Source organism: Falco naumanni, chromosome 1 (genome assembly GCF_017639655.2).
Source record: "Falco naumanni isolate bFalNau1 chromosome 1, bFalNau1.pat, whole genome shotgun sequence".
NCBI lineage: Eukaryota > Metazoa > Chordata > Aves > Falconiformes > Falconidae > Falco > Falco naumanni.
Genome location: NC_054054.1, coordinates 14276553 through 14289154, shown reverse-complemented (window position 1 = coordinate 14289154; position 12602 = coordinate 14276553). Strand labels below are relative to the sequence as shown.

General features: G+C 41.9%; 1 protein-coding gene across 2 annotated transcripts in view; it reads right to left on the bottom strand.

The window, feature by feature from the left end:
* SMAD1 (SMAD family member 1) overlaps positions 1–12602 on the bottom strand; it is a 48643-nt gene that overhangs the window by 21233 nt on the left and 14808 nt on the right. For both annotated transcript variants that reach the window (XM_040582172.1, XM_040582162.1), the window contains exon 2: positions 5005–5627. In XM_040582172.1, the coding sequence (XP_040438106.1) occupies positions 5005–5404 (400 nt within the window). In that variant the 5' untranslated portion in view covers positions 5405–5627. The remainder of the gene's footprint in view (positions 1–5004; positions 5628–12602) is intronic.

Here is a 12602-nt window from a genome sequence, read left to right as displayed (position 1 = left end):
AACTAGAATATTTCAGACGACAGATTGGCTGCTTCTGGACTGACTTGTTTTAGTATCCCTGTGATTGCATGCTTCAAGCACAATGGAGCATCAGTAAGCACCTCCAGAAATGAATATTGAGAAGTTAACTGCATTTCCCAAGGCAGGTTTAAGCTCACTCAGCTCAATGAAGAGGGGGTTTCTCCCAAGCCTGACCTTTGAGCAGGTATTAGACCCTGCACACTCTCAGGAGACAACATTCAGTTGTGGGGTGGGACAGCCGTTTACGTAAACACTCTGAACCTACAACCACTCCCACACATGAAACATAAAAGAGAACGCCTCTTTTGCCTCCTTTGTAACATACTATAAACTCAAATCCTTTTCAATCTAGCAGGCTTATGAGCAAGAACGCTTTGTAGAGGCAAACTAACACAATTCTGCATCAGACGGAACCAAGAGGTAGTGTTCACTAGCACTTTAAGAAAATGAAATATTCTGTTTCATCTTCCTTCCTTCCTTCCCTTTAGCTAAAGGCACAAGAACTGAACCACCTCCCCTAAAGTCACCTTAGAGGTGTGATTTAGGTTTGGGGTTTTTTTTTAAAGCAGTGTCAATTTAAGCACCTCTTCATCCTCCCTGCTCACTGTCCCTTTCCTTTTGTTTTGCTGCCAGAGCAAACAGGATCCAGGCTTAAAAAAAAAAAAAAAAAAAAAAGTATTTTTTCCCCTAAATTCTGGATGACATCTTTCACCTGATCCCATTGACGTAACTGAGGACAGAGGCAAGCGACAGAGGCTGTATCTCCACAGAAACCAAAGGAACAGAAGGGAACAAAGTATCTCAGAATGGACTTCCAAATGTCATTTCACACATTCTCCAGCAAAACCTGAGAGGTCATTTGTGGTATTTTCAGAGATACGAGGAACATCACATTCACTTTTTTCTCACAGCTTCTACGTACGCTCTACACCTAATTATTTCTCAAGACTTGGTCATACTTAAGGATGGTCCTAAACCAGGTATGAGCCTAATAACCAGGTATTTCTAAACCAAAACATAAAACTGAGGAGAAAAACAGATTCGGCCAAGTGAGCACACCAGCCGAGTGTGCCAGTTTCTAACAGGCATCAGATTCAGACCCTGCCCTCCCTAATGAAAAGCTTTGCTTTGCCTTGCCAAGGGAGAAATTTGACAGCCATTAGCCACCCTGCACCAGAAACAATTTTGCACACAACAGACGTACAAAAGAGCAGTAGTACTATAACATGTCTTGAGGAGATATTTGTTCCTGGCAGCCAAGTCCAAGGTTGTATTTCTATCCACAGCAACAAAACAGCATCTACTTTCTCCTCTTGTTTCCCACCACCTCCACTCCTTCCCACATGTCATCCTCAGGGCTGTGTTGGCTTACATGTTCCCACAGCCCCTTCGCTGCTCTGATCAGCCTGGAAGATAACACAGCAGGGGAAGGAAAAAATGACTGTGATCTGGTTCAGCACTAAGCCACACAAACAGCTGTGCTGGCACCACACAGCAAGCAGGAGCTGTTTATGCACCCTGCCACAGATCGGGTCATCACCTGAGGGGCAACTTGCTGATACCAAGCTGACCAGGTGTCAGGCTGTCCCAGGAAGGTCACCCTTCCTTGCCTCCACCCTGTGCCGCCTTGCCCCCATCTGACTGCAGTGAGCAAACCGAGGACACTGAGCTTGCCAAGCTAACCCTGCCAATAAGCAGTTTTCTGTCTGTTCGGTTTTCTTGGTCAATTCACCACAGGATCAGATAGTCACCTGTGTCTGCACAGAGCCTCTAGGTCAGGCTAGGAATGAATATGGTACCGCCACATCACACCCACGTGCATTCCAGATGCCATGTTCTCCTCCTTATGCACGGGCAGCAGCAGAGCCTGCGCTCAGGGACACCTGGGATGCTCCCTATTTGAGACTGCTGATAGTTTTCCACCACCTCCCAACTGTATACAACCAGTTCCTATCTAGCCTGGCTAACAGAAAAGTCTCATTTGGATTCAGGTGTAGCTTTGTAGCTGGGAGACACACCACAGCATGCCAGCTCTCATGTTTTCCAAGCTTATCAAGCTAAACTGCAAGGGTGCAATAAAGTATCAAGGTAGAACACCCATGCATCCCTCTGGCAACATGAAAACAGAGATGCATCCATAGCACTGATTTCCCACATAAAGCATTACCTGATATTACGTATTTAAGGATTTACCACTAATCTGCTCCTCAAAACTTACAGACGCTGAAACAAATCACACTACAATCAGCAAAAGAGTGAACATAAAGATGCCATCCTATGCATGCACCATACACTTCAGGTCTCTGGTAACTGGATCTGCACAAAGCAGTTCACTGCAGACAAGCAGAGCCAACATTTCACAATGTACCCTGCACCCAAAATGTGCATCGTACACAATCTGAGCATCCAATTTTGTTTTGTCAAGAGCAAGTACATTTCTAACCCTCCTGGCTGCAATTATAGCCTTGGAAACACAAACCTTGATATCTGCTCGAGTCCATAGACTGTTGGAAACAGTGAGTCATACACGAATTCCCACTACCCATTAATCTCAAAGCATAAGCACTTATGCAGCAATAATGGTGGTTTAATGTCCTGGCAAAAATGGGAAAAAATGGTTAGCAGAATTTGGGAGTGACTGTCAGGAAATGAAGATAAAGACAGTGCTTGGAGGACAGCAAGAACAAGGAAGGGACAGGAAAAAAGAAGTCCTAAGTTACGAAGTACAGCTCTTCATGTCAAAAGGGAGTTCAGCTATCACCTGTTTCCAAAAGCCATATTCTCCCCACTCATCTCCATGCAATATCCCTCAAAACAACAGCAGATCTGTGACTGACTAAATATAAAACCCTTCTCCTTTACATACGCAGCCAGAGACCTCAGTAAAACCACACTGGGCTTCAAACCCATTCTCACACTTTGGCAAGCCGTTAAAAGTTCAAGACATAATTTCAGTATGCATGTAACATAGTACCTCCAGACCCTGATTTAACAGAGCACCTCAGCAGAAATGAACCCTAGCTCCTAGTCACCAGCTACCTCCAGAATATTTCAAGTGATTAGAGCAGCACAATTAAGCTTGTAAAAGACTGAAAACTTCTACCAGCTCTGTCAAACTGACTACAGCCCTAACACTTACAAGAAAACTGCCCAGTTGTCTATTAGGCAATTGACCAAGAGTATCCAGTTTTTCCTGAAGAAGGGTACTCGGGACAAAAAGGGAAGCATTTTATTTCTACCATCTCCAGCTTCATTAACATTACTGCTTTGGATTTTTTTCCAGCAAAAATTCCATAGCTGGATGTAGACGAATGTAGAGATTTTATCTAATCCAAAAACAATTAAAGAGCAATCCAGAATTTAGGCTTACAGATAACTTTTTCCTCCATTTCCCAAATACAAGATTATCACTTAAACTACTCAGCGGCACTCAACTTAAATGCACATTTTAGTTAGACATCTTCTGAAAGTTCTATTCTATTTTTATTTTGTATATCTCATTGAAGTGACAGGACATTTACAAATACGGTATAAATGGTCCAAATGAAAACATTCTTAAAGTCAGTAATTGTTTCCAAGATTAAAGCAAAATGAGTTACAACATGTCATTTAACATTACAGTAACAGTTAAGAGCCCAACTGTTGCTCAGTCTGACAGAAATAGATGTCTTTCAGGAATCTTAGTTTTAAGTATTTTGGAATACCGAATGCACAGACGTGTGCTGACAGCTAGCAGTACAAGGACATGACTATTTTATTATCCCACTACTGCTTAACACAGAATTGTTAAGAATTTTAACATTCTTTTTAAGTTTTCAAATTTTTTAAGATGTGTTTTTCCAGTGCAGAGTTCCTTTGTTCAAGCTTCTGCTGCATGCATACATAATGGGTATTACCTCTGCCACTCAAATGATTTCCAACTAACACACCAAAGGAAAATATTTAACACCTAGATATGCTGTGTTGCAGATCCAAGACAAATGCAATTTTTATCCACAGAAAAGCAAACAATCTTGCAACAGTCTTACTTCTACTGTAGTTCTCAAGATGCCCATGACACTGCAGAGACAGCATCACAGTTTCTGAAATGCCTAACACAGATGGACTTCCCAAATTTAAACCAGGGAAGTCCACCCACACCTACAGTGTGTTCCTGCAGATGTCCCTGTACAACCTCACAAGTAGCTGCAGCCTAGTGTAGGTAACATCCAAGCACATTTCATCTTAGTCCCTGGAAGTATTCCCTGATAAAAAACTTGCATAACAAAAATTAAGTAGAGATTTACCAAAAAGAGGTTTGGCCTTTGAAGAAGAGACAGCCAGAAATGACTGCACCTTAGAAAAGAAGTGGAGAAGTGGGTAACAGGTAAGCAAACTGTGCTTACAGGACAGTAAAACTTTTAAGTACAACCAAATGTTAATACAAAGCTTTAAGTTGAGGGGACTGTATTCTGCTGCCTAAAATTCAGTCTTTTCAAAAGGCTAAAACTGTTGGAGACTCTAAAGACATACTACCTTCTGAGTGATGAAGAAACAAAAGTGAAAAGTGAAATAAAAATCTGGAAATAATAAGAACACTCCTACCGCAGTACATCAGAACGGTTTTCAAGCATAGACTGCAATAATCCTTTACGTTAGCTTGCAATGTTTCAGAGATTCACTGACCTGCACAACTCAGTAAAAAAAAAATTAATTGAGGGATAGTGGTCACCAACAAAACCAGGTGATACCAGGGCCAGCAGCTTGAGGCATATACTAAGACTATGCCTCTCCATACTGATAAAATATTTACACAAGTAAAGCATTCACCCTGTGAAAGCGAGAACTACCAATTAATGCTTACATCCAGATAAATTGCAGAGGAAGAATCTGACATGCGCAAACAGCTACTTCTGCTTATTTAAGCTGATGAGTCACATGATTAATTGCCATACTTTGCATTGTTCAGATAAGGTGTAAAGGTACAAACAAGCAAGAACCTACCAGGACTCTCTACCCTCTTGTAGTGGTAGGGATTGATGCAAACCTCCTTCTGTTTTGAACCAAAGGGAAACTCACAGCATTCCAGCGGTTTCAGTTCGTGATGGCTCTGCAGGTCTGGCCAGCGCCACACTCTACAGTAAATTACATGTGGTAGCCCTTTCCGGTGCGAAACCTGAAGCCGGCCATCCAAGGAACGAGGAATTGTGACACAGTTGCTGGGCTGACCAGGACAACTTAATGCTTTTTCCAGCTCCTCCATAGCACCTTTCTTCTTCTTCAGTTTTTTCACTAACGCATCAACAGCTTTCTCTGCCCATTTTTCTTCTTCGTCCCCCTGCTTCCATCCCAACAGCCTCTTTACTGCTGGGCTGGTGAAGGAGAATAAACTTGTCACATTCATGGTGAACCCACTATGGTGGTAACACAGAACCAGGCAGGAGAGACTGTCCTGTTCTTCCACCACCACCAGAGTACAGCAAATTGTGAAGTAGTCAAAAGCAGCCTGTATCAAATAATTCTGGTCCCTTCTCCTTTTCAGTCCTCCAGTCCCAGGAAGGCAGTGCTGACATCCTCTCTTGACAGCCGTGACATTCTCATTATTCTAAAGCCTTTTGGCCAAGAACCTGGAGGAGAATATCAGAGGGAGAGAAAAAAATAATTTTACCTTTTAAATTAACAGAGCAATTGAAAACTCCGCCCCTCCCCCCTGCCCCAGCCTGCAGAAGTGGTGTGACCAAAACCCAACCAATATCAAAAAAACCCCAACAAAGTCCTGACAGCCTCCACAACTGGACTCAAGGCGCATCTGATAAAGACTTTTAATCAGTAGGGCCTGCTGCTGAGCCCTGTATATCCCTCTCCCCAAAACAGACCTGAACAGATGAGGTGATCACCTTGGAAAATAATGATACAGCATAAAACCAAAAGAGGTTGGGGAAGGGGGGGGGAGTAGCAGGAGGAGAGGGCAAGGGGTAGAGAGGTAGGTGATGGGACAATTCCCCATCAGCTCAGTTCCTGCATTTGATTTGCTGTGTGACCTTAGTCATTTTTGTGCCACACAGCAAGGGGGACAGCTACTGCGTTTGCCAGCTTCAAACAATACTTCTGCTCGGTGCCAAGCAAGGTCTCAGTCAGTACCATGAGAAGCTGGATAGAAAGAGCCAAAACACAAGATGACATGGCTGTATTCCCACACATACTTCACAAAAGAGCAAGGGTTCTGTATTAGAAACGTAGTTCGTATTAAATCTAGCCTAAAACAGTCCCTCAGATTTCCTCTTTCACCATTAAGTGTGAAGAGCACTCCCTCTGCCTATCAACTGTTGCAACCTTAATCAGTAAAATGTCCCAAAGAACCAGTGCAAGATGACAAGCGCTTTTCTTATTTCTTTTGGAGAGCAGCTGGAAGCAATACGCCCCAACAGCATCATGCTACACAGTCCTCTCCAAACTGTCAGTGATGCAGCTCAAAAACCACCGCACTAGACTTATATATACACCAATCTGAAACAAACACAGTTCAGCTTCACCTCTGACTTACTTTAAGGAACAAACCAAAAAAGGAGGAAGGAAACTAGAAAGATCTTTGCCTTCACTCATCTCACATGAGAAAGAAAACTCCATCTCCTCACCCCACCAAAAAGCCCTCAAGCTCATAAGCAGACTGTGAGAGAAAAACACCAAGAACCTCACTGATTACATCCTGACCTTTCCCATTGCAATGCCTGTCTGACATACTCAGGGACATACGAAGGAATAGGAAGCCCTGATAAGAGGATTTTAGATGGCACAGTGGCCCTCAAGTTGGGAGACATGGAATAGGAATGAAAAGATGGGTGAAGAGGGGGAGGAACTCCACATACGAAGAAGCCCCAGCTGTGACCAGCAAGTTTTGTACTTGCTCAGGCTGGGAGCAGGCAAAAGGCTCTGCTGGAGGAAGCAGGAGACTCTGCACTGGTAGGGAGGAGAAAACGAGACAAAGAGCACTAAACCACTGATTTTCAAACAGAGCATGAAGACCGACAGGAAACGTATCCTGGAGTGGATACTAACAGGTTGCAGAGGAAGGGGGAAGGGGAAAAGGATATGAATGTTTTTGTTGTCATCAGAAAGACAAAAAAAAACAAAAACCACCCAACCAGCATCCTATACACACACAGAATAGAAGGTGCCAGCACACCTGCATCAGACAGAATTTCAGAGTTATAGTACGAAAAGATTGCAGATCTTAGAATTGTAAACGCTATGCCACGCTTACCCTCCTGGCCATCATGCACTGTAATGGTTTCATACTGTACTACTATTCTTGAAGTACTTTAAGCTGAAAACCATCCACTTGATTCAAATTAATTTGTCACTAAAACAATTATCTAATTGCAAAGGTTCAGTTTTATTATGCTGAATGCATAAACTACTTTTATGTGAATAATGATTATGGACTAAGACACGGACCATGTCTACCTCCACTCCAGAGTGGTACTTCCCATTTATGTTAAGAATTGTATTTGAAATAATAATGTCAATGCAATGGAAGATTCACATCAGCCTGGGGCAAATTTAAGATATTTTTTTTGTTACCTGGGCATATGCCATACTATTAAATGAACTGAAAATCCATTACTGTCACTGACTGTACCACAGGTATACTTACTTTATCCTTACATACAGTGTAAAGAGCTCTATTAAAATGCTGAGCTAACTTGAGAACTGTATTACCAGAACCGCAGTACATGTGCTTAAAATGCGTTTGTAAGCAAGTTATTCTCAACTTCATATATAGTCTGTATCAATACTCTCAATATCTTTTTTCTGTATCTTTGCAACAAAAGATACAAGTTCCACACACAAAACTTTGCTACATCACCAAGTAATCAAGTCAAGCTTTCTACTTCACATTCATTCAAATTAAAAATACAATATTTAAAAGACTTGAGTTGAAGTTCTAATAAAAAAGAAAGTATGAAGTCTAAATCTCAATGTAGACTTCTTTCAACATTGATAATGAATGCAGACATGGTTCTACCTAGGCCTGACTCATTTCCACCAAGCTACTTTGAAAATAATTGGCCAACCAACTTGCTGTGAAAAAGTCCCATCTATTAAGACTTTATGTTTATACAAGTGCCTGAAAATATAACCCTAACATGAACTTGTACACAAGCTCTCCAAAGACTAAGACAACACTCAGGTGCAGCCCCAAGTAGTCAGACCATAGAAACAGATTTTTTCAAAGCGTTTGGATCAAATCCTGTAACACACACGTGTCCCACTCCCACAATCATGCATTCCAAAACATATTTCACCACTACAATCAAAGGTATTATCTTAACAGATAGTATTTCTTTAGCAACAACTGCAGCAATAAATGCGCTGGGAGCATTATGTACAGTACTTGTAGATATGCTCAGAAGTAATGCAGCTCAGCAGGACCCAGCCAGCCTCTAACCCAGGGACTCCTGCTGAAGTCCTGCCTGCCCAAGCAAAGTCTAAGCACACTCCAAGACCTGAACAAGCCACAAGATAAAGGGGGAGAAAACCCACAGACTGCTGTATACTACTCACACTAAGCTCCAATACCAGTATTAAGCTTAAAAAAACACTAAAAAAAGGCAGCGTAGGTGGAGCTTTTCATTTCCAAGAAGCAGAGAGCGCATCCACAGTGCTGAGCCCTTGCCAGTACATTCCGTTTCCCTTTCTGCCACTCTTGGTTTTTGCTGTGCATCATTTCCTGTATTACTTTTGCACAAAGTGGTCTTATCAGCTGGAAGTACAAAATAAAGATTAAACCACGAGTCAGCAGATGACACAGTCTGTTTCTTTCTTCCCCAAATACACATGCCCTTCTGGGAAAGCAGGAGTTAGTATTTCTAATAGCTGAGTGACCACCAGCCCTTGAAGGGTAGGTTTATTCACAAGGTAAGAGTGAAACAGAAACCTAGGCCAAACAACAAGGCTCTAAAAGACAGCCTGAAATCAGTTTAAAGGAAATTGAATTGTTACCCACTTATCAGCCACTCTTTACACATCAAAACTCATGCACTTTTTATTATGTGTTCTGTCTGCTGACGGATGATTTGGAATCAACAAACTTGTTTTAAATCCCAATGCTACTTATTTGTCAGCCTTCGCTGCTGCTTTTGTGTAAACTTTGGACCAACATACAAACTTGCACACAGCTTGCCAGAAGCCTACAAGAAAAAAAAAGTGATTTTATATACATATATGTATGTTTGGCCAGCCTTGTATTTAAACAAATGTATTCAGGCAAAATGCCTGAAAGTGAAGTTCTATTTTCTATTTTTCTAGCCCTCAAAGAAGAGATGGTTACTCTTTCAGCAACACTAAGCAGACAGTAAAATACTCAATGAGACTGTTTTCAGATTCCCACAGGAGATCCCATAGGAAACTGTCCCACTTTGCATAAATGACTGTTTTTGGTGGGTGGAGAAAGGGTTAGGACAATTAGATGATCCTCTCCCAGGGGTGGGGTGGGGGAGGGGGGGGGTGGGAAGTGAAACAACTCCTAGCCCAACTTTCAGGCAAGCAAGAAGCGGCTCTAACTCTTCTACTAATTTCATTATTTGTATTACAGGCTTAGTGATGCAGGCAAAGAGGATCCTATTAAAATATTTTTAATATATGCTCAGCACACTTAAGACATAAAAAGGGGCAGAAACCACAGTGAAGAGAATCTACATAATTGTTAATGGAGAGAACTGTCTAGCCTTTGACTACAGTTTAAAAATTCAATTTATTTTATTTTGTTCAACATACATACCTCCTCCTAGCGTCCATTACTTACTGATGATATAAAAAAATAACAAGCAGAGCGATTTTAATTTGCTTTTTTAAAAAACTAGGAATTTAGCTTCTCTGAAAGAGACATCTTTTCAGCAACTCATGTACTCAGTACAGTATTTAGAACTTTTTAAAAAAAGAAAAAATATAAGATTTGGTATAGAAGCCAGGGAGCTGTCACTTTACTCCTGCAAATACTGTCTCCATGTATTACTAAAAAGCATGCAGTCTAAGCAGCTGTAATGCTAGAATGTGTTACAACAGATTGTGCACTAACTTACAAACTTCCTCTGACTCCCTATTCTTGGAAAAAGCAGAAAAAAGTTTCAATTTCTTTCTTAAAGAGATGTGACTTGTAGAACAAAAAGTCCAGAGTCTTCTGCTGAATTATTCTGTTTTTAATCAAAGAGTTCTTTCTTTGCACCTTCTTATGGTAAAAGATCAGATCTTGCTCATCTTGGAAAAATGCATGGAAACCTGCTAAAAGCCTCAGTGGCACTACAACGCACATGCAAAAAGAAAGCCAAGTTTCATTTCAAAGTGCTGTAGAACTCACTAGACCAGGGGTCCTCAAACTACGGCCCGCGGGCCAGATACAGCCCCCCAGAGTCTTCAATCCGGCCCCCGGTATTTACAGAACCGCCCCCCCCCCCCCCCCCCCCGGGGTTGGGGGGGGAACCAAGCAGCCGCAGATGGCTGCCTGCCACTTCATCCGTGCGCCGCCCCCCTGTTTAAAAAGTTTGAGGACCCCTGGTCTAGAGAGTTTATACAGAACCTGACTTGGCCTCCCTTGTATTTCTGGAAAGGACCATGACACAAACCAAACACTTGTATATGACTTCTTGGCATGGTAGAAATGATTCAAGAAAACACTTGATGTGTAATCCTGTGTTAATTTCTGATATGTATCATATTGTTTGATGAAAGAGAAGCACACTGGTGTTGAAAATACTTCATCATACTTAACAGCAGTAGGTAGTTTTTTCCCGGACACTGCATCAGCCTCCCTCACTTAGGCCCAGCAAGGGGAAGGAAGGTACTTCCAGCCTGTTCTGCAAAGTAGCCTCTGTCTTGGCTCCTGAGAGACAGACCAAAACACCCAGTCTGTGAAACCTCTTCCATGATCACTGCTCACCCTATCTGGCTGAGGGATGGCCCTTTCAAAACCTCCCATGTATCACTGTTCAGCCCACTGTTCACTTTAGCTCAGCAAGTGGTAGGAAAGTGTCACGCACAGAGCAGGTGCTGACTGCACCCCAGCTAACGTGACAGCAGCCCATCCAGTCTCCTGTAAGAAATACCTAGCTGTACTCTACAGGGAAGTAATATTTGCCTTTAGAAGGAGGACTGGCACAACTTCTAACTTACTTGATAAGCCAAACCAAATCCATGAGGTCTGAGCACCTAAGAGCAGATTCACAGCTTACTCAAAATGACACAGTAGGGTCAATATGCACTTTACCGATGGAGGTGAGAAGGGCAACAGCAACCCAAACAATTAAACCCACACAGCTCAGTTACTCCAGAGCATGAAGAAATAATCTTAACACTATCAGCATCTGCCATCTCCTTCCTGATGCTCACCACAGTTCAAACCAAGTACACGGTGTCCAGCCAGTTTCTACAATGAACCGCAGCTTTTCCTCCACTCACCTACCCACCCAGCTTCTGGCAGACAAGGCACCAATTCATGCCCTTGAAGTCTCAATTGCCACTATTACAAAAGTAAAACAATAACAAATTTTTACAGGTTTTCTGGATTTACACTTTACCTTCTCAAATTTGAAAGACTTATGGCAACTTCACTGTTGCTTCTCCAGAGAAAATACAGGGTTTCCATATACATTAGAACCCAAATTCTGTGTTGTAATCCAACTAAAGTGGCATTGAAGTCTTTGTAAGCAACACATAATTGTGAGAAAAGAAAACTGGGAAAGCACCTTTGCCGTGTAACAGATGCATCCACAATTGAATTTGCCCTTTTTCTGATTAAGAATACTTCTTTCCAATGCCTTTGCAACTGTGTGACATATTAAAAACTGTACTCCTGAAAGCAAATTTGAACACCACATCTTGCAAGAGTCTTATCTACACCTTCATTAAAGCACAACTCCTCCCTGTTTACAAGAAACATTAATACCTACAGCCTCCTAAATGATCACCAGATCCTTAAATTGTGCAGTTTTCACCAGAGTTGAGAAACAGTGGTAAATTTCTAGGTTGCACTGCTAAATTTCACCCATTCCTGCATTCAGATGTTTGTGAGACTCCACGAAATCAAACTGCCAGCTCTTTCTTAATTAATGCCTGCTGTTCTCCCCTCTGTGCTGATTTGACTTAGCAGGACTACCGGAAAAAACTAACAAAAAGTTTGCCAAGTTACTTGGTCAGGAAGCTGCCTAAGCCTGGTGCACACCAGGGCTAGCACAAGTAGGACACATCAAAATGATCACCCAGGTGTGGACAAATCCTTCCTGGTATCGGCAAGCAGTTAGACTGAATTGGATGCATTATCAAAGATTTTCTCTAAAACTGCAATTTAATATTTGAACTGAATTCAGGAAGGAACTGTAATTTGATGATGAGTCAAAACTCTGGCACAGATGGGGTTACAAAACTATCAACTTCACTAAAATAACTTAAAAGATAAATACAATGCTGTGAACCACAAAACTTGCCAGAATAGTGTTCATGAGGTTTGGGGTTTTTTTTCCTGAACGCTATGAAGGAAGAGCCACTTCATTTTTCACACTTTCTCCAAGCTGAAGGCCTCTTGAAAGAAATCCTCAAATTAAGACAAA